Raw genomic sequence first — 27,362 nt, forward strand, 5'->3', positions numbered from 1 at the left:
CCAGTCCCACACACACCTGCTCCCCAGTCCCCCACATTCTCCCCAGTCCCACACACACCTGCTCCCCAGTCCCCACATTCTCCCCAGTCCCCCACACGCCTGCTCCCCAGTCCCCCACATTCTCCCCAGTCCCACACACACCTGCTCCCCAGTCCCCCACATTCTCCCCAGTCCCCACATTCTCCCCAGTTCCCCACATTCTCCACAGTCTCCCACATTCTCCCCAGACCCCCACATTCTCCCCAGTCCCCACATTTTCCCCAGTCCCACACATTCTCCCCAGTCCCCCACACGCCTGCTCCCCAGTCCCCCACATTCTCCCCAGTCCCCCACACGCCTGCTCCCCAGTCCCCACACATTCTCCCCAGTCCCACACACACCTGCTCCCCAGTCTCCCACATTCTCCCCAGTCCCCCACATTCTCCCCAGTTCCCCACATTCTCCCCAGTCCCACATTCTCCCCAGTCCCACACATTCTCCCCAGTCCCACACATTCTCCCCAGTCCCACACATACTCCCCAGTCCCCCACACGCCTGCTCCCCAGTCCCACACACACCTGCTCCCCAGTCCCCCACATTCTCCCCAGTCCCCCACAAGCCTGCTCACCAGTCCCCCACATTCTCCCCAGTCCCCCACATTCTCCCCAGTCCCCCACACGCCTGCTCCCCAGTCCCCCACACGCCTGCTCCCCAGTCCCCCACATTCTCCCCAGTCCCCCACACGCCTGCTCCCCAGTCCCCCACATTCTCCAGTCCCCCACACGCCTGCTCCCCAGTCCCCCACATTCTCCCCAGTCCCCCACATTCTCTCCAGTCCCCCACACGCCTGCTCCCCAGTCCCCCATTCTCCCCAGTCCCCCATTCTCCACAGTCCCCCACATTCTCCCCAGACCCCCACATTCTCCCCAGTCCCCACATTCTCCCCAGTCCCACAAATTCTCCCCAGTCCCCCACATTCTCCCCAGTCCCCCACACGCCTGCTCCCCAGTCCCCCACATTCTCCCCAGTCCCCCACATTCTCCCCAGTCCTCCACATTCTCCCCAGTCCCCCACATTCTCCCCAGTCCTCCACACGCCTGCTCACCAGTCCCCCACATTCTCCCCAGTCCCCCACACGCCTGCTTCCCAGTCCCCCACATTCTCCCGAGTCCCCACACGCCTGCTCCCCAGTCCCCCACATTCTCCCCAGTTCCCCACATTTTCCAGTCCCCCACATTCTCCCCAGTCCCCCACATTCTCCCCAGTCCCCCACATTCTCCCCAGTCCCCCACATTCTCCCCAGTCCCCACGCCTGCTCCCGTCCCCCACATTCTCCCCAGTCCCCCACATTCTCCCCAGTCCCCACGCCTGCTCCCCTGTCCCCCACATTCTCCACAGTCCTCCACATTCTCCCCAGTCCCCCACACACTCCACAGTCCTCCACATTCTCCCCAGTCCCCCACACACCTGCTCCCCAGTCCCCCACATTCTCCCCAGTTCCCCACATTCTCCACAGTCCTCCACATTCTCCCCAGTCCTCCACATTCTCCCCAGTCCCCCACATTCTCCCCAGTCCCACACATTCTCCCCAGTCCCCCACACACCTGCTCCCCAGTCCCCCACATTCTCCCCAGTCCCCCACACACCTCCTCCCCAGTCCTCCACACTCTCCCCAGTCCCCCACATTCTCCCCAGTTCCCCACATTCTCCCCAGTCCCCCACATTCTCCACAGTCCTCCACATTCTCCCCAGTCCCCCACACTCCTGCTCACCAGTCCCCCACATTCTCCCCAGTCCCACATTCTCCCCAGTCCCCCACATTAATAATAATAATTTTTATTTATATAGCGCCAACATATTCCGCAGCGCTTTACAAATTATAGAGGGGACTTGTACAGACAATAGACATTACAACATAACAGAAATACAGTTCAAAACAGATACCAGGAGGAATGAGTGCCCTGCTCGCAAGCTTACAAACTATGAAGAAAAGGGGAGACACGAGAGGTGGATGGTAACAATTGCGATATTCAGACCAGATATAGTGTAAGGCTCGGGTGTTCATGTAAAGCTGCATGAACCAGTTAACTGCCTAAGTATGTAGCAGTACAGACACAGAGGGCTATTAACTGCATAAAGTGAATGAGAACATAATGCAAGGAACCTGATTTTTTTTTTTTTTTAAATAGGCCACACAGGGATCGTTAGGTTAATGCATTGAGGCGGTAGGCCAGTCTGAACAAATGAGTTTTTAGGGCACGCTTAAAACTGTGGGGATTGGGGATTAATCGTATTAACCTAGGTAGTGCATTCCAAAGAATCGGCGCAGCACATGTAAAGTCTTGGAGACGGGAGTGGGAGGTTCTGATTATTGAGGATGCTAACCTCAGGTCATTAGCAGAGCGGGGAGCACGGGTAGGGTGGTAGACTGAGACCAGAGAGGAGATGTATGATGGTGCTGAGCCATGGAGAGCTTTGTGGATGAGGGTAGTAGTTTTGTACTGGATTCTTGAGTGGATGGGTAGCCAGTGTAATGACTGGCACAAGGTAGAGGCATCGGTGTAACGGTTGGTGAGGAATATGATCCTGGCTGCAGCATTCAGGACAGATTGGAGCGGGGAGAGTTTGGTAAGAGGGAGGCCGATTAGTAGAGAGTTACAATAGTCCAGACGAGAATGAATGAGTGAAACAGTAAGAGTTTTTGCAGAGTCGAAAGTAAGAAAAGGGCGAATTCTAGAAATGTTTTTGAGATGCAGATAAGAAGAGCGAGCCAGTGATCGGATGTGGGGGGTGAATGAAAGGTCAGAATCAAGGATGACCCCAAGGCAGCGGGCATGTTGCTGGGGAGTAATGGTGGAGCTGCACACGGAGATGGCAATGTCAGGCAAAGGTAGGTTAGTAGAGGGAGAAAACACGAGGAGTTCAGTTTTTGACAGGTTTAGTTTCAGATAGAGGGAGGACATGATGTTAGAGACAGCGGTAAGACAATCACTGGTGTTTTCTAATAAGGCAGGCGTGAGATCAGGAGATGAGGTGTATAATTGGGTGTCGTCAGCATAGAGATGGTACTGGAAACCAAATCTACTGATTGTTTGTCCAATAGGGGCAGTGTACAAAGAAGAGGAGGGGGCCCGGGACTGATCCTTGAGGAACCCCAACAGTAAGGGGAAGGTGAGAGGAGGAACCAGCATTCTCCACAGTCCCCCACACGCCTGCTCCCCAGTCCCCAACATTCTCCCCAGTCCCCCACATTCTCCACAGTCCCCCCACATTCTCCACAGTCCCCCCACATTCTCCACAGTCCCCACATTCTCCACAGTCCCCCACATTCTCCACAGTCCCCCACATTCTCCACAGTCCCCCACATTCTCCCCAGTCCCCCACATTCTCCCCAGTCCCCCACATTCTCCCCAGTCCCCCACATTCTCCCCAGTCCCCCACATTCTCCCCAGTCCTCCACATTCTCCACAGTCCCCCACCTTCTCCACAGTCCCCCACATTCTCCCCAGTCCCACACATTCTCCACAGTCCCCACATTCTCCACAGTCCCCACATTCTCCACAGTCCCCCACATTCTCCAGTCCCCCACATTCTCCCCAGTCCCCCACATTCTCCCCAGTCCCCCACATTCTCCCCAGTCCCCCACATTCTCCCCAGTCCCCACATTCTCCCCAGTCCTCCACATTCTCCACAGTCCCCCACATTCTCCCCAGTCCCCCACATTCTCCCCAGTCCCCCACATTCTCCCCAGTCCCCACATTCTCCCCAGTCCTCCACATTCTCCACAGTCCCCCACATTCTCCAAAGTCCCCCACATTCTCCCCAGTCCCCCACATTCTCCACAGTCCCCCACACTCGTCACGCATCACGTGCGCTCTTCTCCTCAGACCTCGAATGTTCTGGTGACGTCACGCGGACACGTCGCCTCACAGACGGCCGCCATTACTCTGGTTTCCAGCAGACAGCGGGGACACAGAGACCGGAAGTGGCGGGAACATAGAGGCCTGGCTCTGGCGGCAGTACCGTCCATCACCGCTCACATCTCATCATCTTCTCACTGATTCCCCGTGCTACCGCGCGATTACTGGGGAGAAGCTGGACTGCGCGTGCGCACTGGTGACTCCGCCATATTGCTCAGGCTCACCCGGTAGAGGAGGCCGGCGGTCACCCGGCCCGGGCAGGTGAGTTATGAGCAGGCCGGACCGTGACGAGAGTGTACGGCCCCGGGGAGTGCAGGAAGTATGGCGGCCTGGGCGTCATGTGAGGCGGTTACCCATAGAAGCCGAGCGCTTTCCACCATGTTCTGCTGTATCCGTGTCTTGGAGATTTGTGAGAGGACGGAGGGAGACGTGAGGTGACGGAGGGGAGAGACGTGAGGTAACGGAGGGGCCGGGGGAGAGACGTGAGGTGACGGAGGGGCCAGGGGAGAGACGTGAGGTAACGGAGGGGCCGGGGGAGAGACGTGAGGGGACGGGGAGGAGACGTGAGGGGACGGGGGAGAGACGTGAGGTGACGGAGGGGCCGGGGGAGAGACGTGAGGTGACGGAGGGGCCGGGGGAGAGACGTGAGGTAACGGAGGGGCCGGGGGAGAGACGTGAGGTAACGGAGGGGCCGGGGGAGAGACGTGAGGGGACAGAGGGGGGACGTGAGGTGACAGAGGGGCCGGGGGAGAGACGTGAGGTAACGGAGGGGCCGGGGGAGAGACGTGAGGTAATGGAGGTGCCGGGCGAGAGACGTGAGGTAACGGCGGGGCCGGGGGAGAGACGTGAGGTAACGGAGGGGCCGGGGGAGAGACGTGAGGGGGGACGTGAGGTAACGGCGGGGCCGGGGGAGAGACGTGAGGTAACGGAGGGGCCGGGGAGGAGACGTGAGGGGACAAAGGGGGGACGTGAGGTAACGGAGGGGCCGGAGGAGAGACGTGAGGGGACGGGGAGGAGACGTGAGGGGACAGAGGGGGAACGTGAGGTGACAGAGGGGCCGGGGGAGAGACGTGAGGTGACGGAGGGGCCGGGGGAGAGACGTGAGGTAACGGAGGGGCCGGGGGAGAGACGTGAGGTAACGGAGGGGCCGGGGGAGAGACGTGAGGGGACAGAGGGGGGACGTGAGGTGACAGAGGGGCCGGGGGAGAGACGTGAGGTAACGGAGGGGCCGGGGGAGAGACGTGAGGTAATGGAGGTGCCGGGCAAGAGACGTGAGGTAACGGCGGGGCCGGGGGAGAGACGTGAGGTAACGGAGGGGCCGGGGGAGAGACGTGAGGGGGGACGTGAGGTAACGGCGGGGCCGGGGGAGAGACGTGAGGTAACGACGGGGCCGGGGGAGAGACGTGAGGTAACGGAGGGGCCGGGGAGGAGACGTGAGGGGACAAAGGGGGGACGTGAGGTGACGGAGGGGCCGGGGGAGAGACGTGAGGTAACGGAGGGGCCGGGGGAGAGACGTGAGGGGACGGGGAGGAGACGTGAGGGGACAGAGGGGGAACGTGAGGTGACAGAGGGGCCGGGGGAGAGACGTGAGGTAACGGAGGGGCCGGGGGAGAGACGTGAGGTAACGGAGGGGCCGGGGGAGAGACGTGAGGTAACGGAGGGGCCGGGGGAGAGACGTGAGGTGACGGAGGGGCCGGGGGAGAGACGTGAGGTAACGGAGGGGCCGGGGAGGAGACGTGAGGGGACAAAGGGGGGACGTGAGGTGACGGAGGGGCCGGGGGAGAGACGTGAGGTAACGGAGGGGCCGGGGGAGAGACGTGAGGGGACGGGGAGGAGACGTGAGGGGACAGAGGGGGAACGTGAGGTGACAGAGGGGCCGGGGGAGAGACGTGAGGTAACGGAGGGGCCGGGGGAGAGACGTGAGGTAACGGAGGGGCCGGGGGAGAGACGTGAGGTGACGGAGGGGCCGGGGGAGAGACGTGAGGTAACGGAGGGGCCGGGGGAGAGACGTGAGGTAACGGAGGGGCCGGGGGAGAGACGTGAGGTAACGGAGGGGCCGGGGGAGAGACGTGAGGTAACGGAGGGGCCGGGGGAGAGACGTGAGGTAACGGCGGGGCCGGGGGAGAGACGTGAGGTAACGGAGGGGCCGGGGGAGAGACGTGAGGTAACGGCGGGGCCGGGGGAGAGACGTGAGGTAACGGCGGGGCCGGGGGAGAGACGTGAGGTAACGGAGGGGCCGGGGGAGAGACGTGAGGGGACGGGGAGGAGACGTGAGGGGGGACGTGAGGTGACGGCGGGGCCGGGGGAGAGACGTGAGGTAACGGCGGGGCCGGGGGAGAGACGTGAGGTAACGACGGGGCCGGGGGAGAGACGTGAGGTAACGGAGGGGCCGGGGAGGAGACTTGAGGGGACAAAGGGGGGACGTGAGGTGACGGAGGGGCCGGGGGAGAGACGTGAGGTAACGGAGGGGCCGGGGGAGAAACGTGAAGGGACGAGGAGGAGACGTGAGGGGACAGAGGGGGGACGTGAGGTGACGGCGGGGCGATGTGAGGGGACAGAGGGAGATGTGAGGTGACAGAGGGGGGACGGGAAGGAGACGTGAGGTGACGAAGGGGTCGGGGGAGAGACGTGAGGGGACGGGGAGGAGATGTGAGGTGACGGGAGGAGACGTGAGGTGTCGGGGGAGAGACGTGAGGTGACGGAGGGGTCGGGGGAGAGATGTGAGGGGACGTGAGGTGACGAAGGGGTCGGGGGAGAGACGTGAGGGGACGGGGAGGAGATGTGAGGTGACGGAGGGGGGAGTGAGGGGACGGGGAGGAGACGGGAAGTGACGAAGGGGACGGGGAGCAGATGTGAGGTGACGGGAGGAGACGTGAGGTGTCGGGGGAGAGACGTGAGGTGACGGAGGGGACGGGGAGGAGACAGAAGGGGGACGTGAGGTGACGAAGGGGTCGGGGGAGAGATGTGAGGTGTCGGAGAGATGTGAGGGGACGGGGAGGAGACGTGAGGGGACAGAGGGGGGACGGGAGGTGACGAAGGGGTCAGGGGAGAGACGTGAGGGGACGGGGAGGATACGTGAAGGGACGGGGGGAGACGTGAGGTGTCGGGGGAGAGACGTGAGGTAACGGAGGGGCCAGGGGAGAGACGTGAGGTAACGGAGGGGCCGGGGGAGAGACGTGAGGTAACGGAGGGGCCGGGGGAGAGACGTGAGGTAACGGAGAGGACGGGGGCACAAGAGAGCTGATAGGACGTGAGAGGGACAGGAATGTGGTGAGGGAGAGAGCGGGGAGACGTGAGTTGATGTGGAGATGGCAGGGGAGACGTGAGGTGAGGGAGAGGACAATGGAGATACGAGGTCTAAATTGTTGGTACCCCTCGTTTAATGACAGAAAAAACCACAGTGGTCACAGAAATAACTTGAATCTGTCAAAAGTAATAATAAATAAAAGATCTATGACAATGAACAAATGAAAGTCAGACATTGCTTTTCAACCATGAATTCACAGAATTTAAAAAAATAAATAAACCTCATGACATAGGCCTGGACAGAAATGATGGTAGCCTTAACTTAATATTTTGCTGTACAACCTTTTGAGGCAGTCACTGCAATAAAACGACTCCTGTAACTGTCAATGAGACTTCTGCACCTCTCAATAGGTATTTAGGCCAATCCTCAAGAGCAAACTGCTCCAGTTGTCTCATGTTTGAAGGTTGCCTTTTCCAGATGGCAAATTTCAGCTCTTTCCAAAGATGCTCAATAGGATTCAGGTTGGGGCTCATAGAAGGCCACTTCAGAATAGCCCAATGTTTCCCTCTTAGGCCGGCTTCACACTTGCGAGTTTTACGGACGTAAGAGCGCAGAAACTACGTCCGTAAAACTCGCAAAAAATACGGCACAATTATTCTCTATGCCCCTGCTCCTATCTGCCGTATTTTACTGATCAGTATTATACGGCTTTCTACGGCCGTACAAAATCGCAGCATGCTGCGTTTGTCACTGTACTGCGCAAGAAATACGCCAATGAAAGTCTATGGAAGCGTGAAAAATACGGATTACACACGGACAAGCAGTGTGACTTGCGAGAAATACGCAGCGCTGTTAGAGAGAAAAGCCGGTAATTCAGTGCGGTGTACAGTAAAATCACACTGACAGCTTACAGTCCAATAGGTAGAATAAATGTGTACACACACATATATATATATATATATATATATATATATATATATATATATATATATACCTATTCTATGTCAGTGAGACACATATATGTATATATATTAATATTTATTCCAGCGCTATACAGCTTGAAAGCCGGTAATTCAATTACCGGCTTTTTCTTTCTCCTTCCTAAACCCGACATGATTTGAGACATGGTTTACATAAAGTAAACCATGTCTTCTCTCCATTTTTTTGCAGATTCCACACTACTAATGTCAGTAGTGTGTATCTGCAAAATTTGGCCGTTCTAGCTCTTAAAATAAAGGGTTAAATGGCGGAAAAAATTAGCGTGGGCTCCTGCGCAATTTTCTCCGCCAGAGTAGTAAAGCCAGTGACTGAGGGCAGATATTAATAGCCTGGAGAGGGTCCACGGTTATTGGCCCCCCCCCTGGCTAAAAATATCTGCCCCCAGCCACCCCAGAAAAGGCACATCTGTAAGATGCGCCTATTCTGGCACTTGGCCACTCTCTTCCCATTCCCGTGTAGCGGTGGGATATGGGGTAATGAAGGGTTAATGCCACCTTGCTATTGTAACGTGACATTAAGCCTAATTAATAATGGAGAGGCGTCAATTATGACACCTATCCATTATTAATCCAATTGTAGTAAAGGGTTAAATAAAACACAAACACATTATTTAAAATTATTTTAATGAAATAAAAACAATGGTTGTTGGAGTATTTTATTCTACGCCCAATCCAGTCTCTGAAGACCCTCGTTCTGTAAGTAAAAAAACATAATAAACCAAAAATATACTTACCCTCCGCAGATCTGTAACGTCCAACGATGTAAATCCTTCTGAAGGGGTTAAAACATTTTGCAGCAAGGAGTTCCGCTAATGCAGGCTGCTCCTTGCTGCAAAACCCCGGGGAATGAGGCTAAATATAGATCAATGATCTATATTTAGCTTCATTTGCGGTGAGGCGCCCTCTGCTGGATGTTCATAGATCATGGGAACTTACCTAGAAAGCTCCCAGAGCGGAACTCCTTGCTGCAAAATGTTTTAACCCCTTCAGAAGGATTTACATCGTTGGACGTTACAGATCTGCGGAGGATAAGTATATTTTTGGTTTATTATGTTTTTTTACTTACAGAACGAGGGTCTTCAGTGACTGGATTGGGCGTAGAATAAAATACTCCAACAACCATTGTTTTTATTTCATTAAAATAATTTTAAATAATGTGTTTGTGTTTTATTTAACCCTTTACTACAATTGGATTAATAATGGATAGGTGTCATAATTGACGCCTCTCCATTATTAATTAGGCTTAATGTCACGTTACAATAGCAAGGTGGCATTAACCCTTCATTACCCCATATCCCACCGCTACACGGGAATGGGAAGAGAGTGGCCAAGTGCCAGAATAGGCGCATCTTACAGATGTGCCTTTTCTGGGGTGGCTGGGGGCAGATATTTTTAGCCAGGGGGGGGGGCCAATAACCGTGGACCCTTTCCAGGCTATTAATATCTGCCCTCAGTCACTGGCTTTACTACTCTGGCGGAGAAAATTGCGCGGGAGCCCACGCCAATTTTTTCCGCCATTTAACCCTTTATTTTAAGAGCTAGAACGGCCAAATTTTGCAGATACACACTACTGACATTAGTAGTGTGGAATCTGCAAAAAAATGGAGAGAAGACATGGTTTACTTTATGTAAACCATGTCTCAAATCATGTCGGGTTTAGGAAGGAGAAAGAAAAAGCCGGTAATTGAATTACCGGCTTTCAAGCTGTATAGCGCTGGAAAAAATATTAATATATATGCATATATGTGTCTCACTGACATAGAATAGGTATATATATATATATCTATAATATACCGCTGGGAGCGTCACTCTGTCCGAAGCCTTTATAGACTGCGCAGGCGCAAGCGCCGGCGCAGTCTGGCCCCCACAGAGTGACGCTCCCAGGAGATCGCGGTATGCGTAAGCACTGAACGCATACCGCGATCTCCACCGGAGAGTCGGACCGTGGACGCGCCAGGAGGGAGGGTAAGTATAGTCACCTGTCCTCCGTTTCCAGCGCTGCGTGCGGCTCCGGCTCCTCTGCTGTGACAGAGTCCAGTCACAGGCAGAGGAGCCGGAGTGTGTGTTAAAGAAAATGGCGCCGGAAAGCGCGGACTGCGCAGGCGCCGATTCCTGCTGCCGGAATCGGCGCCTGCGTAGTCCGCGCTTTCCGGCGCCATTTTCTTGAAGACACACTCCGGCTCCACTGCAGGTGTGTGTTCAAGAAAATGGCGCCGGAGAGTGCGGACTGCACAGGTGCCGATTCCTGCTGCCGGAATCGGCGCCTGCGCAGTCCGCGCTTTCCGGCGCCATTTTCTTGAAGACACACTCCGGCTCCACTGCAGGTGTGTGTTCAAGAAAATGGCGCCGGAGAGCGCGGACTGCGCAGGTGCCGATTCCTGCTGCCGGAATCGGCGCCTGCGTAGTCCGCGCTTTCCGGCGCCATTTTCTTGAAGACACACTCCGGCTCCACTGCAGGTGTGTGTTCAAGAAAATGGCGCCGGAGAGCGCGGACTGCGCAGGTGCCGATTCCTGCTGCCGGAATCGGCGCCTGCGTAGTCCGCGCTTTCCGGCGCCATTTTCTTGAAGACACACTCCGGCTCCACTGCAGGTGTGTGTTCAAGAAAATGGCGCCGGAGAGCGCGGACTGCGCAGGTGCCGATTCCTGCTGCCGGAATCGGCGCCTGCGCAGTCCGCGCTTTCCGGCGCCATTTTCTTGAACACACACCTGCAGTGGAGCCGGACGATAGGTGAGTATGGTATTTTTTTTTTTTATATGGCAGCAGCATACGGGGGCATATAATACAATAGTGGCGCAGGATGGCAGCAGCACATGACAGAACGGGCGCAGGATGGCAACAGCGCATGACAGAACGGGCGCAGGATGGCAGCAGCGCATGACAGAACGGGCGCAGGATGGCAGCAGCACATGACAGAACGGGCGCAGGATGGCAGCAGGATGGGAGCAGCACATGACAGAACGGGCGCAGGATGGCAGCAGCGCATGACAGAACGGGGGCGCAGGATGGGAGCAGCACATGACAGAACGGGCGCAGGATGGCAGCAGCACATGACAGAACGGGCGCAGGATGGCAGCAGCACATGACAGAACGGGCGCAGGATGGCAGCAGCACATGACATAACGGGCGCAGGATGGCAGCTGCGCATGACATAACGGGTGCAGGATGGGAGCAGCACATGACAGAACGGGCGCAGGATGGCATGAACGGGCAGAACGGGCGCATGACAGAACGGGGGCGGAGGATGGGAGCAGCACATGACAGAACGGGCGCAGGATGGGAGCAGCACATGACAGAACGGGCACAGGATGGCAGCAGCGCATGACAGAACGGGGGCGCGGGATGGCAGCAGCACATGACAGAACGGGCGCAGGATGGGAGCAGCACATGACAGAACGGGCGCAGGATGGGAGCAGCACATGACAGAACGGGCACAGGATGGCAGCAGCGCATGACAGAACGGGCGCAGGATGGCAGCAGGATGGGAGCAGCGCATGACAGAACGGGCGCAGGATGGCAGCAGCGCATGACAGAACGGGCACAGGATGGCAGCAGCACATGACAGAACGGGCGCAGGATGGCAGCAGCACATGACAGAACGGGCGCAGGATGGCAGCAGCACATGACAGAACGGGCGCAGGATGGCAGCAGCACATGACAGAACGGGCGCAGGATGGCAGCAGCACATGACAGAACGGGCGCAGGATGGCAGCAGCACATGACAGAACGGGCGCAGGATGGCAGCAGCACATGACAGAACGGGCGCAGGATGGCAGCAGCACATGACAGAACGGGCGCATGATGGCAGCAGCACATGACAGAACGGGCGCAGGATGGCAGCAGCACATGACAGAACGGGCGCAGGATGGCAGCAGCACATGACAGAACGGGCGCAGGATGGCAGCAGGATGGGAGCAGCGCATGACAGAACGGGGGCGCAGGATGGCAGCAGCGCATGACAGAACGGGGGCGCAGGATGGGAGCAGCACATGACAGAACGGGCGCAGGATGGCAGCAGCGCATGACAGAACGGGCGCAGGATGGCAGCAGCACATGACAGAACGGGGGCGCAGGATGGCAGCAGCGCATGACAGAACGGGGGCGCAGGATGGGAGCAGCACATGACAGAACGGGCGCAGGATGGCAGCAGCGCATGACATAACGGGCGCAGGATGGGAGCAGCACATGACAGAATGGGCGCAGGATGGGAGCAGCACATGACAGAATGGGCGCAGGATGGCAGCAGCGCATGACAGAACGGGCGCAGGATGGCAGCAGCGCATGACATAATGGGCACAGGATGGCAGCAGGATGGGAGCAGCACATGACAGAACGGGCGCAGGATGGCAGCAGCACATGACAGAACGGGCGCAGGATGGCAGCAGCACATGACAGAACGGGCGCAGGATGGCAGCAGCACATGACAGAACGGGCGCAGGATGGCAGCAGCGCATGACAGAACGGGGGCGCAGGATGGGAGCAGCACATGACAGAACGGGCGCAGGATGGCAGCAGCGCATGACAGAACGGGGGCGCAGGATGGGAGCAGCACATGACAGAACGGGCGCAGGATGGCAGCAGCGCATGACAGAACGGGGGCGCAGGATGGGAGCAGCGCATGACAGAACGGGCACAGGATGGCAGCAGCACATGACAGAACGGGCGCAGGATGGCAGCAGCACATGACAGAACGGGCGCAGGATGGCAGCAGCGCATGACATAACGGGCGCAGGATGGCAGCAGGATGGGAGCAGCACATGACAGAACGGGCGCAGGATGGCAGCAGCGCATGACAGAACGGGGGCGCAGGATGGGAGCAGCACATGACAGAACGGGCGCAGGATGACAGCAGCACATGATGGAGACCATATACCAATATAAATGCTCGCCACCCGGGCGTAGAACGGGTTCAATAGCTAGTATATATATATAGACAGTATATATATATATTATTTTTTTTTTCTTTTTGGGACACATGGATCACTTCTATAGCGGTATGTTGGTTTTGCAAGCCTGCGAAAAAGCCACGCAGTACGGATGCCATACGAATTACATACGGAGGATGCCATGCACAAAAAACGCTGACACACCCTGCCTACGGAGGAGCTACGGACCACTATTTTCGGGACTTTTCAGCGTATTACGGCCGTAATATACGGACCGTATTTTCATACGCTGAGTGTGAAGCCGGCCTTAGGCTGCGTGTCCACATTCAGGATGGCCGGCGGTATCGTCGGGGCGGCAAACCCGATCTGCGGTAAGCCCCGCCCCCTTTCTGGGACGCGATGATGCCGGATGTGTTCATTGCACACATCCGGGATCATCGCTCCCCACCATAGGGCCCTGTGCTATACCTTGCGGCGACGCAGCGTCGCCGCAAGACATACAGACATGCCGCGATCTGAAAAGACGCGCCGCATGTCCGGAGTCGCAGGGCCGCCGCGTGCGTGTTACCACGCATAGTGGAGACAGGATTTCATTAAATCCCCTCCACTATGCTGTAACATCTGGACGCTGCGTGTTTGACGCTGCGTCCCTATGCAGCGTCAAACACGCAGCGTTTACTGCACGTGGACACATACCCTTAGCCATTCTTGGGTGTTTTTAGCTGTGTGTTTTGGGTCATTATCCTGTTGCAAGACCCATGACCTGTGACTGAGACCAAGCTTTCTGACACTGGGCAGCACATTTCTCTCTAGAATCGATAGCCTTGAGATTTCATTGTACCCTGCACAGATTCTAGACATCCTGTGCCAGATGCATCAGAGCATAACAGAGCCTCCTCCATGTTTCACAGTAGGGACAATGTTCATTTCTTGATATGCTTCATTTATCCATCTGTGAACATAGAGCTGATGTGCCTTGCTAAAAAGTTCCATTTTTGGGGTGCAGGACAGGATCACTATGGGTGAAAGCTTGTTTTTTTGTTTTTTTTCAGGCAGTCTGGGAAATTTCAGCAGTTACCCCGACAACCTGTTCAATAGGCAATGGCACAATTAAGAGCACTTTTCTGCATGGTGAAGATGGTAAAAAAAAATTGCAATAATGCACTGCGTATGGAGATCTGACAGCTTGAATTGTCTAATGTTACACTGCTGACGTCCGCATCACTGGCCCATACACTTCACGGTCTATGTACATCCCGCTATTTCTCATATCAGATATAGATCAGGACAACATCCAGTTCTTTCCTCACACTCTACATACATATGTTTTACTCTTCTCAGGTGTGTACCCCACGATGTCTTGGATCGTCCAGCTGAAGGGTCTTCCTGCTACGGCAACTTCTTCTGACATCCGTGAGTTCTTCTGTGGATTGCATATACCCAGAGGAGGGGTGTCAATCATAGGCGGAATATATGGTGAAGCGTACATTGTGTTCTCCACACATGATGATGCACGCCAAGCCGTGAACCTGTCGGGTCGTCTACTTAAGGATTCATTTGTTTATCTGGAGTACGCTAATGAAGAAGAGATGAGAGCGGCCTTGGAGCTAGTCCAGATTGGGCTAAAGTCCTCTTTAACGTCCTCCAGTAACTCAGAAACTGCTCCGAAAAGTCCTGAAAAAGACAATGTGCCAAGTGTATATCTGTACGTACGAGGGCTGCCGATTGAAGCCACATGGACCGACATCCAAGAGTTTTTCACAGGGCTGTGTGTGGAAGATATCTTGTTTCTGAGACTCTACGATGGATGTAAAAGTGGGAAGGCATTCGTCAAGTTCGGAAGTGAATCTGATGCCAAGGAAGCGTTGAAGTTTAATTATAAGCCCCTCCGCTTCTCACCTGTTGTACTCAAGCTTTCCAATGAGGAGGAGTGGAAACAAAATGCTGGGGACCGTATCGCAAAGCGAGAGGGCTCTCCTAAACGCTCAACAAAGAGCAGGTCCAGATCACCGAAAACCAGAGTAACGAGACAAGGAGCTGTCTATGTACAGGAGTACTATGTGCATCTCCTTAATCTCAGCATCGAAGCAGAGAAAAGTGATATCATGAAGCTCTTCTCTGACCTATACATGAAGGACGCGCAGATCAATTTCCTTGTTGATAAACAAGGCAAACGGACCACAGAAGGATTCCTCATGTTCAGAATAGAGCGAGATTACAAGCGAGCACTTTCCTTCAACAAGGAAACTTTCATGGGCTGCACTCTGAATGTAGTACCGATATCAAAGGTTACCATGTGCAGGTTAATCGATCATATGAAAGTCTCGGCCTGTAACGATCGCCCAGATAAGGAAAAGTCACCCAGTCGATCCTCACAAGGCCGTAACAAACGCCCAGACAGGAAGAGGTCACGAAGTCGATCCTCACAAGAAAATGGACACCGAAGTAGGAGGAGGTCACGAAGTCTATCCTCACAAAAAAGTAATGATCGACGAGGTAGGAGGAGGTCACGAAGTCGATCCTCACAAAAAAGTAATGATCGACGAGGTAGGAGGAGGTCACGGAGTCGATCATCACGGGATCTTATCTATAAAATAGATAGGAGGTCACCAGAGCGAAGGTGTCTGTATCTGCGAAACTTTCCATGCAATGTCAGTAAATCAGATATCCGGAAATTCTTCACTGGGAAAACTGTGAAAGATGACGACATTTACCTATTGCATGACGAGAAGACAGAGGGGCTCGGGGATGTGCTGGTAACGTACAGTAATGAAAAAGAGGCATTCAGAGCCGAAAAAGAGAATGAGCAGACCTATCAGGGGATTCAAATCCTGATTATCCGCATTACTAGCGAGCAAGCGAACGGGATAAAAGTGTCTGAACGCATACGTAACGTCGTGATAGTTAAGCCAGGTGGCCTGTCGGGTGTCGATTCAGAGTCATTACCCAGTGTGGGTGCCAGCGCAGCGGTACAAACCAGTACGCCGGTGCCACCAGTACAGGCCTCCCTGCCAGTGGAACAAGTTGCCCAAGTGCATACCAATGCAGAACCATCAGCCCTGGAGGAGGTAGGGGTGTGCTCTCATTCTGACATTGTGCCTATTTCAGGTCTAAAGTCGGCAGCAGGGGCCGCATCAGACGTTGTACAGACCACCCCAGTGACTCAGAGCAGTCCTCCACCACAATGTCTGGACCGTGTAACTGGTTGTAATGAGAATACGAACTGTGACGCAAAGCAGATGAGCAGTGAAGCAGCGCTACTGGTCATGAGGAACTTGCCTGTATCCATCACCGCCACTGAAATTTTAGATTTTTTTCGTGACTTTAAAGTAAGTTCTGTGAATCTCCAAAATATAGAAAATGGCGAAGCCACCGTGTTCATGATGAACAAAGCAGATGCACTGTCCGCCATAGACACCTGCAACAATGGAGTGCTTTCCCTCAGACGGGTGTCGCTCAGCTTAATCTGAGGACTGGGGCTATGTTCATTGTGTGATTCCAAAATGAGCGCTGTCTGATTATAACGCCACATTATAAAACCATAGCACATCGGCGGTTTTTCTGGCGGTTCGGTTGAATGTCACCAGACTTGTGTTGCAATTTAAAATGGCTTCTGTAATTAAAAGGGTTTTCACAAGAACAAAGTACATTTTAATCAATAGATCTTGAAATAAAAATTAGTTCTACAATTGGATGTTTATTTCAGCAGAAGAACATTTTTTTTTTTTTAATTTTGTTATTGTTTCACTTGCTGTGTAATGGCTGTTTGTGCAGGGACCTGATCTGAATGTAACACAGCTCCTGTGCAGGGTAGGAAATGAGTATAAAGAAAGGTCAGCATGAGATCGCAGCTGCTTCTTTCTGTGAGGTAACACATTTGCCTACCTGTTTTATCAGAGGAGTAACCTTTCTTACCTAGTCTCCAAAACTTTGAACTCATGATAAATCAGTGTCATACAAGCTCAGCACTTGCCTCACTGACCTGATCTATGCTGAGCTCAGGTGACTGGAGACACCACAAGAACACTCGCTCCTGTGATGCAACAGGCAGGGAAATGTTACATCACAGAAAGTAGCTGTAAGCCAATGCTATGCCATCTGTACAGTCGCCCAAGAGCTGTGGTATGTGCCTTCCATGTTGCTTCACGTTCAGACACCACCAGTACACAGTGGGGGCACAGTAGATGTTTATCTCGGCACATCAACATTTTTTTACATCCAACTGTGGAACTTACTATTCCAAGATCTATTTACTAAAATGTACTTTGTTCATGTACTGATGGTCCACCCGGCCCTGCTGAACACTACCCATTTTTATCGGTGGCTTGTTTTCCCGAGGTCAGACGTATCTGGCATTTTAATCCAACTTCCCAGTTGTTGGGAGTCCCCCATATATAAATTGTAGTGACGTCTTGTCATATTTGCAGTAAGATCTGTAACTTTATACTTCTCTCACGACTGATGATTAAAAGTAGGCAGTGTTAGGCTTGGTTATGCGGGGCCACCATTGTTCTAATGCATTTATGAATGATTACACCCCTAGAAATTGGTGTCTATTGTTGTATCAATTTCCACCTATAACTGCCGTAGTTCTCGGCATCATTTATTTAGCTTGCGCCATCACCAAGTGATGGAGTCAAATCAGAATTTGGCAACACCAAAAAGCAGCAGTGGAACTAGGCTATCAAGTTGTGATCAGTGGTAGTCTAGTTGCAGAAGGCCGCAAGCTGCGGAGGACAGCTGAACTCTTATGAGCCCTTCTCCCTCAGTTTACTCATCATTTGGGGCTCAGCCCCACTAATCAAAGCTTCTCAGAGGACCCCCATTAATGACTGTCTGGCCTTTTTTTTATTTTTGCCATGGCTGTACGTTTGGTTGCCGTGGCTGTATGAGGATGAATCTTTGTGTTACGAGGCAGAGCTTTTGTATGTTTTGTGAGTACACAGCAGCCCCGGTGTCCTTTATATCATTCATTTTGGCGGCTCTAGAATGCAGCAGTTTTTGTTTTCTATGCTGTTCATGTTTCGCACTAGTGTCTTCTGGGGATTGCAGAATATATTTAATACGACCAATAAATGTACGGTATTTGTACAAAACGAGTTCTTTATTTCTTTACCCCTGTATGATGCAAGATATCTGTGATATGCTGCCATCAGGCGCTCTGCAGAACTTTTAGAGGCAACATGTGGCCCTTTTTGCTGACTTTCAACCATTCACTCTTCTCATCTCTACATTCAACTTTCCTGTAAGGATTAAACATTGACATCTAGTTTTCTAGCCTGTTGTCTTCCCTGACATGTGTTGTTGAGACCCCCATAAACATTAGTTATGTGTATGGGCAGCTTTTGTAATTTTGTGGGGTGTATTTGGAGTCCATTCAAAGGTCCTTGTCATGAATCGTGGTTGTTTGGTTGCCTCCGGTTCGTTTCTGAAGGGTATTTATCTATATCCCAGTTCCAATTTGGAACTTGCAGCTCTCTGGCGTCCCCCTCACCCTCAGGTCAGACAGGGAATTGCACCTAGGATAATTAGTCGCCAGAAAGGCTGCCTTGCTATGTACTGGCTAATGGGCACACTGCAGCGAGGGCGATATAACTACTTCCACTCAGGCGGGACCAATAATTATCAACGCCGTCCATCGCTACCAGTTTCCCCCAAAAGCTGCCACCAGCTCCTATCTCATATTTAATAACAGGTCACGAGCCAACCCAATTAGTAGCAATGGCTTAGGTCAGAGGCTTTAGGGTAAGTTTTAGAGCAAGGAAAACAACGCTAGCAAATATAACTTTTATGCCAAAAAAGATTAGGCAGTGTTTACAAAAGTATATAAAAAATACTATAAAATGAGATAACTGTATATACAGACAATTAGAAAATAAAAAGGGATTAAAGGAAGAAAAACAGTTGTTTAAGTCATTTCATAGCAGACCATGCGGCTCGGGGAGGGGCGATACATCACAGAGCGTATCTCAGCTAGCTCTCTGGACAAAGACTAGTGCAAAATGAGTTCCCACTATCTTAGGCCGGGTTCACATTGCGTTAACAGCAGCCTGTTCAATATATACGTTAACGGGCTGCTGTTAACGCAAGTGCCGATGTGTCATCACGCTAGCGCAGATAGAGCTAGCAGATGCTCTATCTGCGCTAGCGGTGACAGACCCAGAAACGCTGCAGCCCGTGTCTCAGGGTCCGTCACTCAATGACGGCACATCGCTAGCGCACGCCCATTGTGGGTGTGCGCTAGCGATGCGTCCGACATAGGACATAATGGCGACGTTAACGGACTGCGTTACACTGCGGTGTAATGTAGTCCGTCTAACGGACACCACAGACGCAGTGTGAACCCAGCCTTATACATGTGCCCAAAACCAAGGCACTCCCCCTGTGGTGACCTCACTGGGTGGCTGAATACTCCCCTTTCTGAAAGATATGAAATCCTGTTGTTACCCATTTCTCTTAGGGTGAACCTTGTAGAAGAAAGACAAAATTATCATTATGCTCAGCATGACATGGGGGTTCATTTAAGTATAAACACGAAGTGGATACATGACCTGCTTATGGAGAAATCCGTTCCTTGAATTCCCTTGGGTTTGGATCCTAGAGATTTCAGTGGGTCATACATCTTAATGGTGGTCATTCAGAATATGTAACTTTTATATCTCTGTCACCACCTGTGGTCGAATTATTTATCATGAATAACTCACACAAATCAGAAAGCGCATGGCTGCAAACAAAAGATCTGAGCTTTGCTAATTAGCATTCCTGAGGGGGGATTACACAGAGCTGGCAGGCAGAGGAGAAGTGTATTCACTTTCGGGCAGCTGAGGGGAAGAAGGGGGGGGGGGGTCAGAAAGCCCACAGCGTGTGTCTGTAAAGCCATGGAACATTCTAGAAGTATACTCAAAAGGGTCACAATTATATTATCGTGACAGTCCTCATACAGATTTGACTAGCGAACCCACCGACATTGTGTTTTGAGGCCTTCCAACTATTCTTCGACAGATGCTGCCAGAGAATTCCAGAGGGACCAGGAATCTTGAGGCCAGAGGAGTGTGGCAGAGGGTCTCTCATACAGACCCTGGGAACGCTTGGCTGATATATATGGCCAACTTAAGAAAGCGAGGACTTGGTTGCACTGGGCCCCCAGGTGGTTGCACTGGGCCCCCATGTGGTGGCACTCCATATTGGATACACAGGCACCAAGACTAGAAGAAAGGTGGAGAGCCCTACCCAGGATTAGCAGCTGGCCGTGAATTTCTTCATAGTCTGACGTATCCATGATATTTTGATAAGTTGTCCAGAAAAAGCAAAATCTATTACAATGTAATTTGGGAGTCAGAAGAACGATGTTGTTTGGCCAATAGGAGAATATTACGAGGGTCTCTGGAGTGGATGTGTGACAAATGTATGGGGTATAATAGAGAGGGGAAGAGTTCTTGTAGTTGTACTGTCTGGAAAAAAGTTAGAAATGCTATAGAAGGAACCTCAAGGCACTAAAGAAGATTTGAAGATCTTGTCCAACTTTATTGTAATACACACACGTGGCATAAGAGGAAAAACGGTTTGTTCTGCTTTGGCCTTGTTCACGGTTATCTAAAATCACAAAAAGACTTTAAGTCTCGCTAGATATTAAACAAATGCAACAAAAGAAATGTACATACGATAATAGAAGGGACAGTAGGTAATGAAAAAGAAATGCAATGAAAAGGAAGCACTGTAAAACAAGTACAAGAACATTGTTTGTTCATTTTCATAGATCTTTTATTCATTATTACTTTTGTCAGATTCAAGTTATTCCTGTGACCATTGTGGGTTTTCTGTCATTAAACGAAGGGCACCAACAATTTTGACAAGTGTGTACGAGGTGACTGGGGAGGACGAGAGAGAGGTAAGAAGAGAGGAGACGTGAGGTGATATGACGTGGGAGATGTGAGGTGATGATGACAGGGGAGACATGAGGGAGAGGATGCGAGCAGAGGTCATGGGGACGTCGCTGCGCCCCGCTTTACAGCACACAAGATGCCATATTCTAGCCTTGGAGCATGTTCAGGCATCGAGCACTTTACATGAGATTCAACCTAATTTATAGACAGCTTTGTATATCAGCCGCCATCGGCTTCACTATAAGGCACCGATCGCGCTCTATGGGTGTAGAATCCCCAAACTGCTTCTCTAAACATAAGCATCTGGCATAGGGCCATTGGTATCACACTCATTGTCAGAAGCAATCCCATTCTGGGACTTGCCTGGTCCCTACTTCCTAGTCCTGTCCTGGACACACTGGAGATGCCATGTTTGCCTTTCAGTGGCTTAGGTGGTCACCTCTCTGGGTAGTGATTGGGCAGGACAGGATCACTATGGGTGAAGGCTTGGTTTTTTTCAGGCAGTCTGGGAAATTTCAGCAGTTACCCCAACAACCTGTTCAATAGGCAACGGCACAATTAAGAGCACTTTTCTGCATGGTGGAGATGGTAAAAAAAATTGCAATAATGTACTGCGTATGGAGATCTGACAGCTTGACTTGTCTAATGTTACACTGCTGACGTCCGCTTCACTGGCCCATACACTTCACGGTCTATGTACATCCCGCTATTTCTCATATCAGATATAGATCAGGACAACATCCAGTTCTTTCCTCACACTCTACATACATATGTTTTACTCTTCTCAGGTGTGAACCCCACGATGTCTTGGATCGTCCAGCTGAAGGGTCTTCCTGCTATGGCAACTTCTTCTGACATCCGTGAGTTCTTCTGTGGATTGCATATACCCAGAGGAGGGGTGTCAATCATAGGCGGAATATATGGTGAAGCGTACATTGTGTTCTCCACACATGATGATGCACGCAAAGCCGTGAACCTGTCGGGTCATCTACTTAAGGATTCATTTGTTTATCTGGAGTATGCTAATGAAGGAGACATGAGAGAGGCCTTGGAGCTAGTCCAGATTGGGCTAAAGTCCTCTTTAACGTCCTCCAGTAACTCAGAAACTGCTCCAAAAAGTCCTGAAAAAGACAATGTGCCAAGTGTATATCTGTACGTACGAGGGCTGCCGATTGAAGCCACATGGACCGACATCCAAGAGTTTTTCACAGGGCTGTGTGTGGAAGATATCTTGTTTCTGAGACTCTACGATGGATGTAAAAGTGGGAAGGCATTCATCAAGTTCGGAAGTGAATCTGATGCCAAGGAAGCGTTGAAGTTTAATTATAAGCCCCTCCGCTTCTCACCTGTTGTACTCAAGCTTTCCAATGAGGAGGAGTGGAAAGAAAATGGTGGGGACCATATCGCAAAGCGAGAGCGCTCTCCTAAACGCTCAACAAAGAGCAGGTCCAGATCACCGAAAACCAGAGTAACGAGAAAAGGAGCTGTCTATGTACAGGAGTACTATGTGCATCTCCTTAATCTCAGCATCGAATCAGAGAAAAGTGATATCATGAAGCTCTTCTCTGACCTATACATGAAGGACGCGCAGATCAATTTCCTTGTTGACAAACAAGGCAAACGGACCACAGAAGGATTCGTCATGTTCAAAAGAGAGCGAGATTACAAGCGAGCACTTTCCTTCAACAAGGAAACTTTCATGGGCTGCACTCTGAATGTAGTACCGATATCAAAGGGGACCATGTGCAAGTTAATCGATCATATGAAAGTCTCGGCCTGTAACGATCGCCCAGATAATGGGAAGTCACCCAGTCGATCCTCACAAGAACGTAGCGATCACACAGATAAGGAAAAGTCACCCAGTCGATCCTCACAAGAATTTAGCAATCACACAGATGGAAGGAAGTCACCCAGTCGATCCTCACAAGACCGTAACAAACGCCCAGACAGGAAGAGGTCACGAAGTCGATCCTCACAAGGCCATAACAAACACCCAGACAGGAAGAGGTCACGAAGTCGATCCTCACAAAAAAGTAATGATCGCCGAGGTAGGAGGAGGTCACGAAGTCGATCCTCACAAAAAAGTAATGATCGCCGAGGTAGGAGGAGGTCACGAAGTCAATCCTCACAAAAAAGTAATGATCACCGAGGTAGGAGGAGGTCACGAAGTCGATCCTCACAAAAAAGTAATGATCGCCGAGGTAGGAGGAGGTCACGAAGTCGATCCTCACAAAAAAGTAATGATCGCCGAGGTAGGAGGAGGTCACGGAGTCGATCATCACGGGATCTTATCTATAAAATAGATAGGAGGTCACCAGAGCGAAGGTGTCTGTATCTGCGAAACTTTCCATGCAATGTCAGTAAATCAGATATCCGGAAATTCTTCACTGGGAAAACTGTGAAAGATGACGACATTTACCTATTGCATGACGAGAAGACGGAGGGGCTCGGGGATGTGCTGGTAACGTACAGCAATGAAAAAGAGGCATTCAGAGCCGAAAAAGAGAATGAGCAGACCCATCAGGGGATTCAAATCCTGATTATCCGCATTACTAGCGAGCAAGCAAATGGGATAAAAGTGTCTGAACGCATACGTAACGTCGCGATAGTTAAGCCAGGTGGCCTGTCGGGTATCGATTCAGAGTCATTACCCCGTGTGGGTGCCAGTGCAGCGGTACAAACCAGTACGCCGGTGCCACCAGTACAGGCCTCCCTGCCTGTGGAACAAGTTGCCCAAGTGCACACCATTGCAGAGCCATCAGCCCTGGAGGAGGTAGGGGTGCGCTCTCATTCTGACATTGTGCCTATTTCAGGTCCAAAGTCGGCAGCAGGGGCCGCATCAGACATGGTACAGACCACCCCAGTGACTCAGAGCAGTCCCCCACCACAATGTCTGGACCGTGTAACTGGTTGTAATGAGAATACGAACTGTGACGCAAAGCAGACGAGCAGTGAAGCAGCGCTACTGGTCATGAGGAACTTGCCTGTATCCATCACCGCCACTGAAATTTTAGATTTTTTTCGTGACTTTAAAGTAAGTTCTGTGAATCTCCAAAATATAGAAAATGGCGAAGCCACCGTGTTCATGATGAACAAAGCAGATGCACTATCCGCCATAGACACCTGCAACAATGGAGTGCTTTCCCTCAGACGGGTGTCGCTCAGCTTAATCTGAGGACTGGGGCTATGTTCATTGTGTGATTCCAAAATGAGCGCTGTCTGATTATAACGCCACATTATAAAACCATAGCACATCGGGGTTTTTCTGTCGGTTCGGTTGAATGTCACCAGACTTGTGTTGCAATTTAAAATGGCTTCTGTAATTAAAAGGGTTTTCCCAAGAACAAAGTACATTTTAGTCAATAGATGTTGAAATAAAAATTAGATTCACGATTGGATGTTTAAAAAAAAAAAAATGTTCTTCTGCTGAAATAATCTTGTAATTGTTTCACTTGCTGTGTAATGGCTGTTTGTGCAGGGACCTGATCTGAATGTAACACAGCTCCTGTGCAGGGTAGGAAATGAGTATAAAGACAGGTCAGCATGAGATCGCAGCTGCTGCTTTCTGTGAGGTAACACATTTTGCCTGCCTGTTTTATCACAGGAGTGACCTTTTTTCTCCAAAAGTCTCCAAAACTTTGAACTCATGATAAATCAGTGTCATACAAGCTCAGCACTTGCCTCACTGACCTGATCTATGCTGAGCTCAGGTGGCTGGAGACACAACACTCGCTCCTGTGATACAACAGGCAGGGAAATGTTACATCACAGAAAGTAGCTGTAAGCCAATGCTATGCCATCTGTACAGTCGCCCCAAGAGCTGTGGTATGTGCCTTCCATGTTTCACGTTCAGACACGACCAGTACACAGTATATGTTTATCTCAGCACAACAACATTTTTTTACATCCAACTGTGGAACATACTATTCAAGATCTATTTACTAAAATGCACTTTGTTCATCAGACACCCTTTTATAATGATAAATGTACTGATGGTCCACCCGCCCCTGCTGAACACTACCCATTTTTATCGGTGGCTTGTTTTCCCCGAGGTCAGACGTATCTGTCATTTTAATCCAACTTCCCAGTTGTTGGGAGTCCCCCATACATAAATTGTAGTGAAGTCTTGTCATATTTGCAGTAAGATCTGTAACTTTATACTTCTCTCACGACTGATGATTAAAAGTAGGCAGTGTTAGGCTTGGTTATGCGGGGCCACCATTGTTCTAATGCATTTATGAATTATTACACCCCTAGAAATTGGTGTCTATTGTTGTATCAATTTCCACCTATAACTGCCATAGTTCTCGGCATCATTTATTTAGCCAGTGATGGAGTCAAATCAGAACTTGGCAACACCAAAAAGCAGCAGCGAAAATCGATCTCCCAGCAGTGGAACTAGGCTATCAAGTTGTGATCAGTGGTAGTCTAGTTTCAGAAGGCCCGGGCCGCGAGCTGCGGAGGACAGCTGAACTCTTCTGAGCCCTTCTCCCTCAGTTTACTCATCATTTGGGGCTCAGCCCCCACTAATCAATGCTTCTCAGAGGACCCCCATTAATGACTGTCTGGCCTTTTTTTTATTTTTGCCATGGCTGTACGTTTGGTTGCCGTGGCAGGATGAATCTTTATATTACGAGGGAGAGCTTTTGTATGTTTTGTGAGTACACAGCAGCCCCGGTGTCCTTTATATCATTCATTTTGGTGGCTCTAGAATGCAGCAGTTTTTGTTTTCTATGCTGTTCATGTTTCGCACTAGTGTCTTCTGGGGATTGCAGAATATATATAGTACGACCAATAAATGTACGGTATTTGTACAAAACGAGTTCTTTATTTCTTTACCCCTGTATGATGCAAGATATCTGTGATATGCTGCCATCAGGCGCTCTGCAGAACTTTTAGAGGCAACATGTGGCCCTTTTTGCTGACTTTCAGCCATTCACTCTTCTCATCTCTACATTCAACTTTCCTGTAAGGATTAAACATTGACAACTAGTTTTCTTGCTTTCTTCCCTGACATGTGTTGTTGAGACCCCCATAAACATTAGTTATGTGTATGGGCAGCTTTTGTAATTGTGTGGGGTGTATTTGGAGTCCATTCAAAGGTCCTTGTCGTGAATCGGGGTTGTTTGGTTGCCCCTGGTTCGTTTCTGAAAGGTATTTATCTATATCCCAGTTCCAGTTTGGAACTTGCAGCTCTCTGGCGTCCCCTCACCCTCAGGTCAGACTAGGTACTGCACCTAGGATAATTAGTCACCAGAAAGGCTGCCTTGCTATGTACTGGCTAACGGGCACACTGCAGCGAGGGTGATATAACTACTCCCACTCAGGCGGGACCAATAATTATCAACGCCGTCCATCGCTACATGTTTCCCCCAAAAGCTGCCACCAGCTCCTATCTCATATTTAATAACAGGTCAGGAGCCAACCCAATTAGTAGCAATGGCTTAGGTCAGAGGCTTTAGGGTAAGTTTTAGAGCAAGGATAACAACGCTAGCAAATATAACTTTTATGCCAAAAAAGATTAGGCAGTGTATATAAAAGATACTATAAAATGAGAGAATTGTGTATATACTGACAAATAGAAAATAAAAAGGGATTAAAGGAAGAAAAGCACAGTTGTTTGTCATTTCATAGCAGACCATGCGGCTTGGAGGAGGGGTGATACATCACAGCGTATCTCAGATAGCTCTCTGGACAAAGACTAGTGCAAAATGAGCTCCCACTATCTTATACCTGTGCCCAAAACCAAGGCACTCCCCCTGTGGTGACCTCACTGGGTGGCTGAATACTCCCCTTTCTGAAAGATATGAAATCCTGTTATTACTCATTTCTCTTAGGGTGAACCTTGTAGAAGAAAGACCAAATTATCATGCTCAGCATGACATGGGGGTTCATCTATATACATAATTGTCTAAGGCAGGGGTCACCAACTCCAGTCCTCAAGGCCCACCAACATGTCATGTTTTCAGGATTTCCTTAGTCTTGCCCAGGTAATAATTGCATCACCTGTGCAATGCAAAGGAAATCCTGAAAACATGACCTGTTGGTGGGCCTTGAGGACTGGAGTTGGGGACCCCTGGTCTAAGGGGTACTTCCGTCTGTCTGTCCTTCTGTCATGGTTATTCGTTCGCTGATTGGTCTCGGCAGCTGCCTGTCATGGCTGCCGCGACCAATCAGCGACGGCCAGAGTCCGATTAGTCCCTCCCCTACTCCCCTGCACTCACTGCCCGGCGCCCGCTCCATAATCCCCTCCACTCACTGCTCACAGGATTAATGGCAGCGATATCGGCCCGCGGTGTAACCCGCTCCGTTACCGCTGCTATTAACCCTGTGTGTCCCCAACTATTTACTATTGATGCTGCCTATGCAGCATCAATAGTAAAAATGTCATGTTAAAAATAATAATAATAAAAAAACCTGCTATACTGACCATCCGCTGCCTTTCTCGCT

The 27,362-nt window shown here is 51.1% G+C and overlaps 1 protein-coding gene across 2 annotated transcripts; it reads left to right on the forward strand.

The window, feature by feature from the left end:
• Positions 1 to 3,943: 3,943 nt before the first annotated feature.
• On the forward strand, positions 3,944 to 26,889 carry LOC138662780 (RNA-binding protein 12B-like). 2 transcript variants are annotated; one of them, XM_069748711.1, is made up of 2 exons: positions 3,944 to 4,160; positions 14,371 to 18,125. In XM_069748711.1, the coding sequence occupies exon 2, from the start codon at positions 14,385 to 14,387 to the stop codon at positions 16,497 to 16,499; it is 2,115 nt and encodes a 704-aa protein (XP_069604812.1). In that variant the 5' UTR covers positions 3,944 to 4,160; positions 14,371 to 14,384; the 3' UTR covers positions 16,500 to 18,125. The 2 variants fall into 2 exon arrangements, with proteins under 2 accessions (XP_069604812.1, XP_069604811.1); XM_069748710.1 differs by lacking the exon at positions 14,371 to 18,125 and adding an exon at positions 21,701 to 26,889 and having other exon boundaries at positions 3,959 to 4,160.
• The last annotated feature ends 473 nt before the right edge of the window (positions 26,890 to 27,362 follow it).

The sequence above is a fragment of the Ranitomeya imitator genome, chromosome 2, assembly GCF_032444005.1.
Source record: "Ranitomeya imitator isolate aRanImi1 chromosome 2, aRanImi1.pri, whole genome shotgun sequence".
In the NCBI taxonomy this organism is placed as follows: Eukaryota; Metazoa; Chordata; class Amphibia; order Anura; family Dendrobatidae; genus Ranitomeya; species Ranitomeya imitator.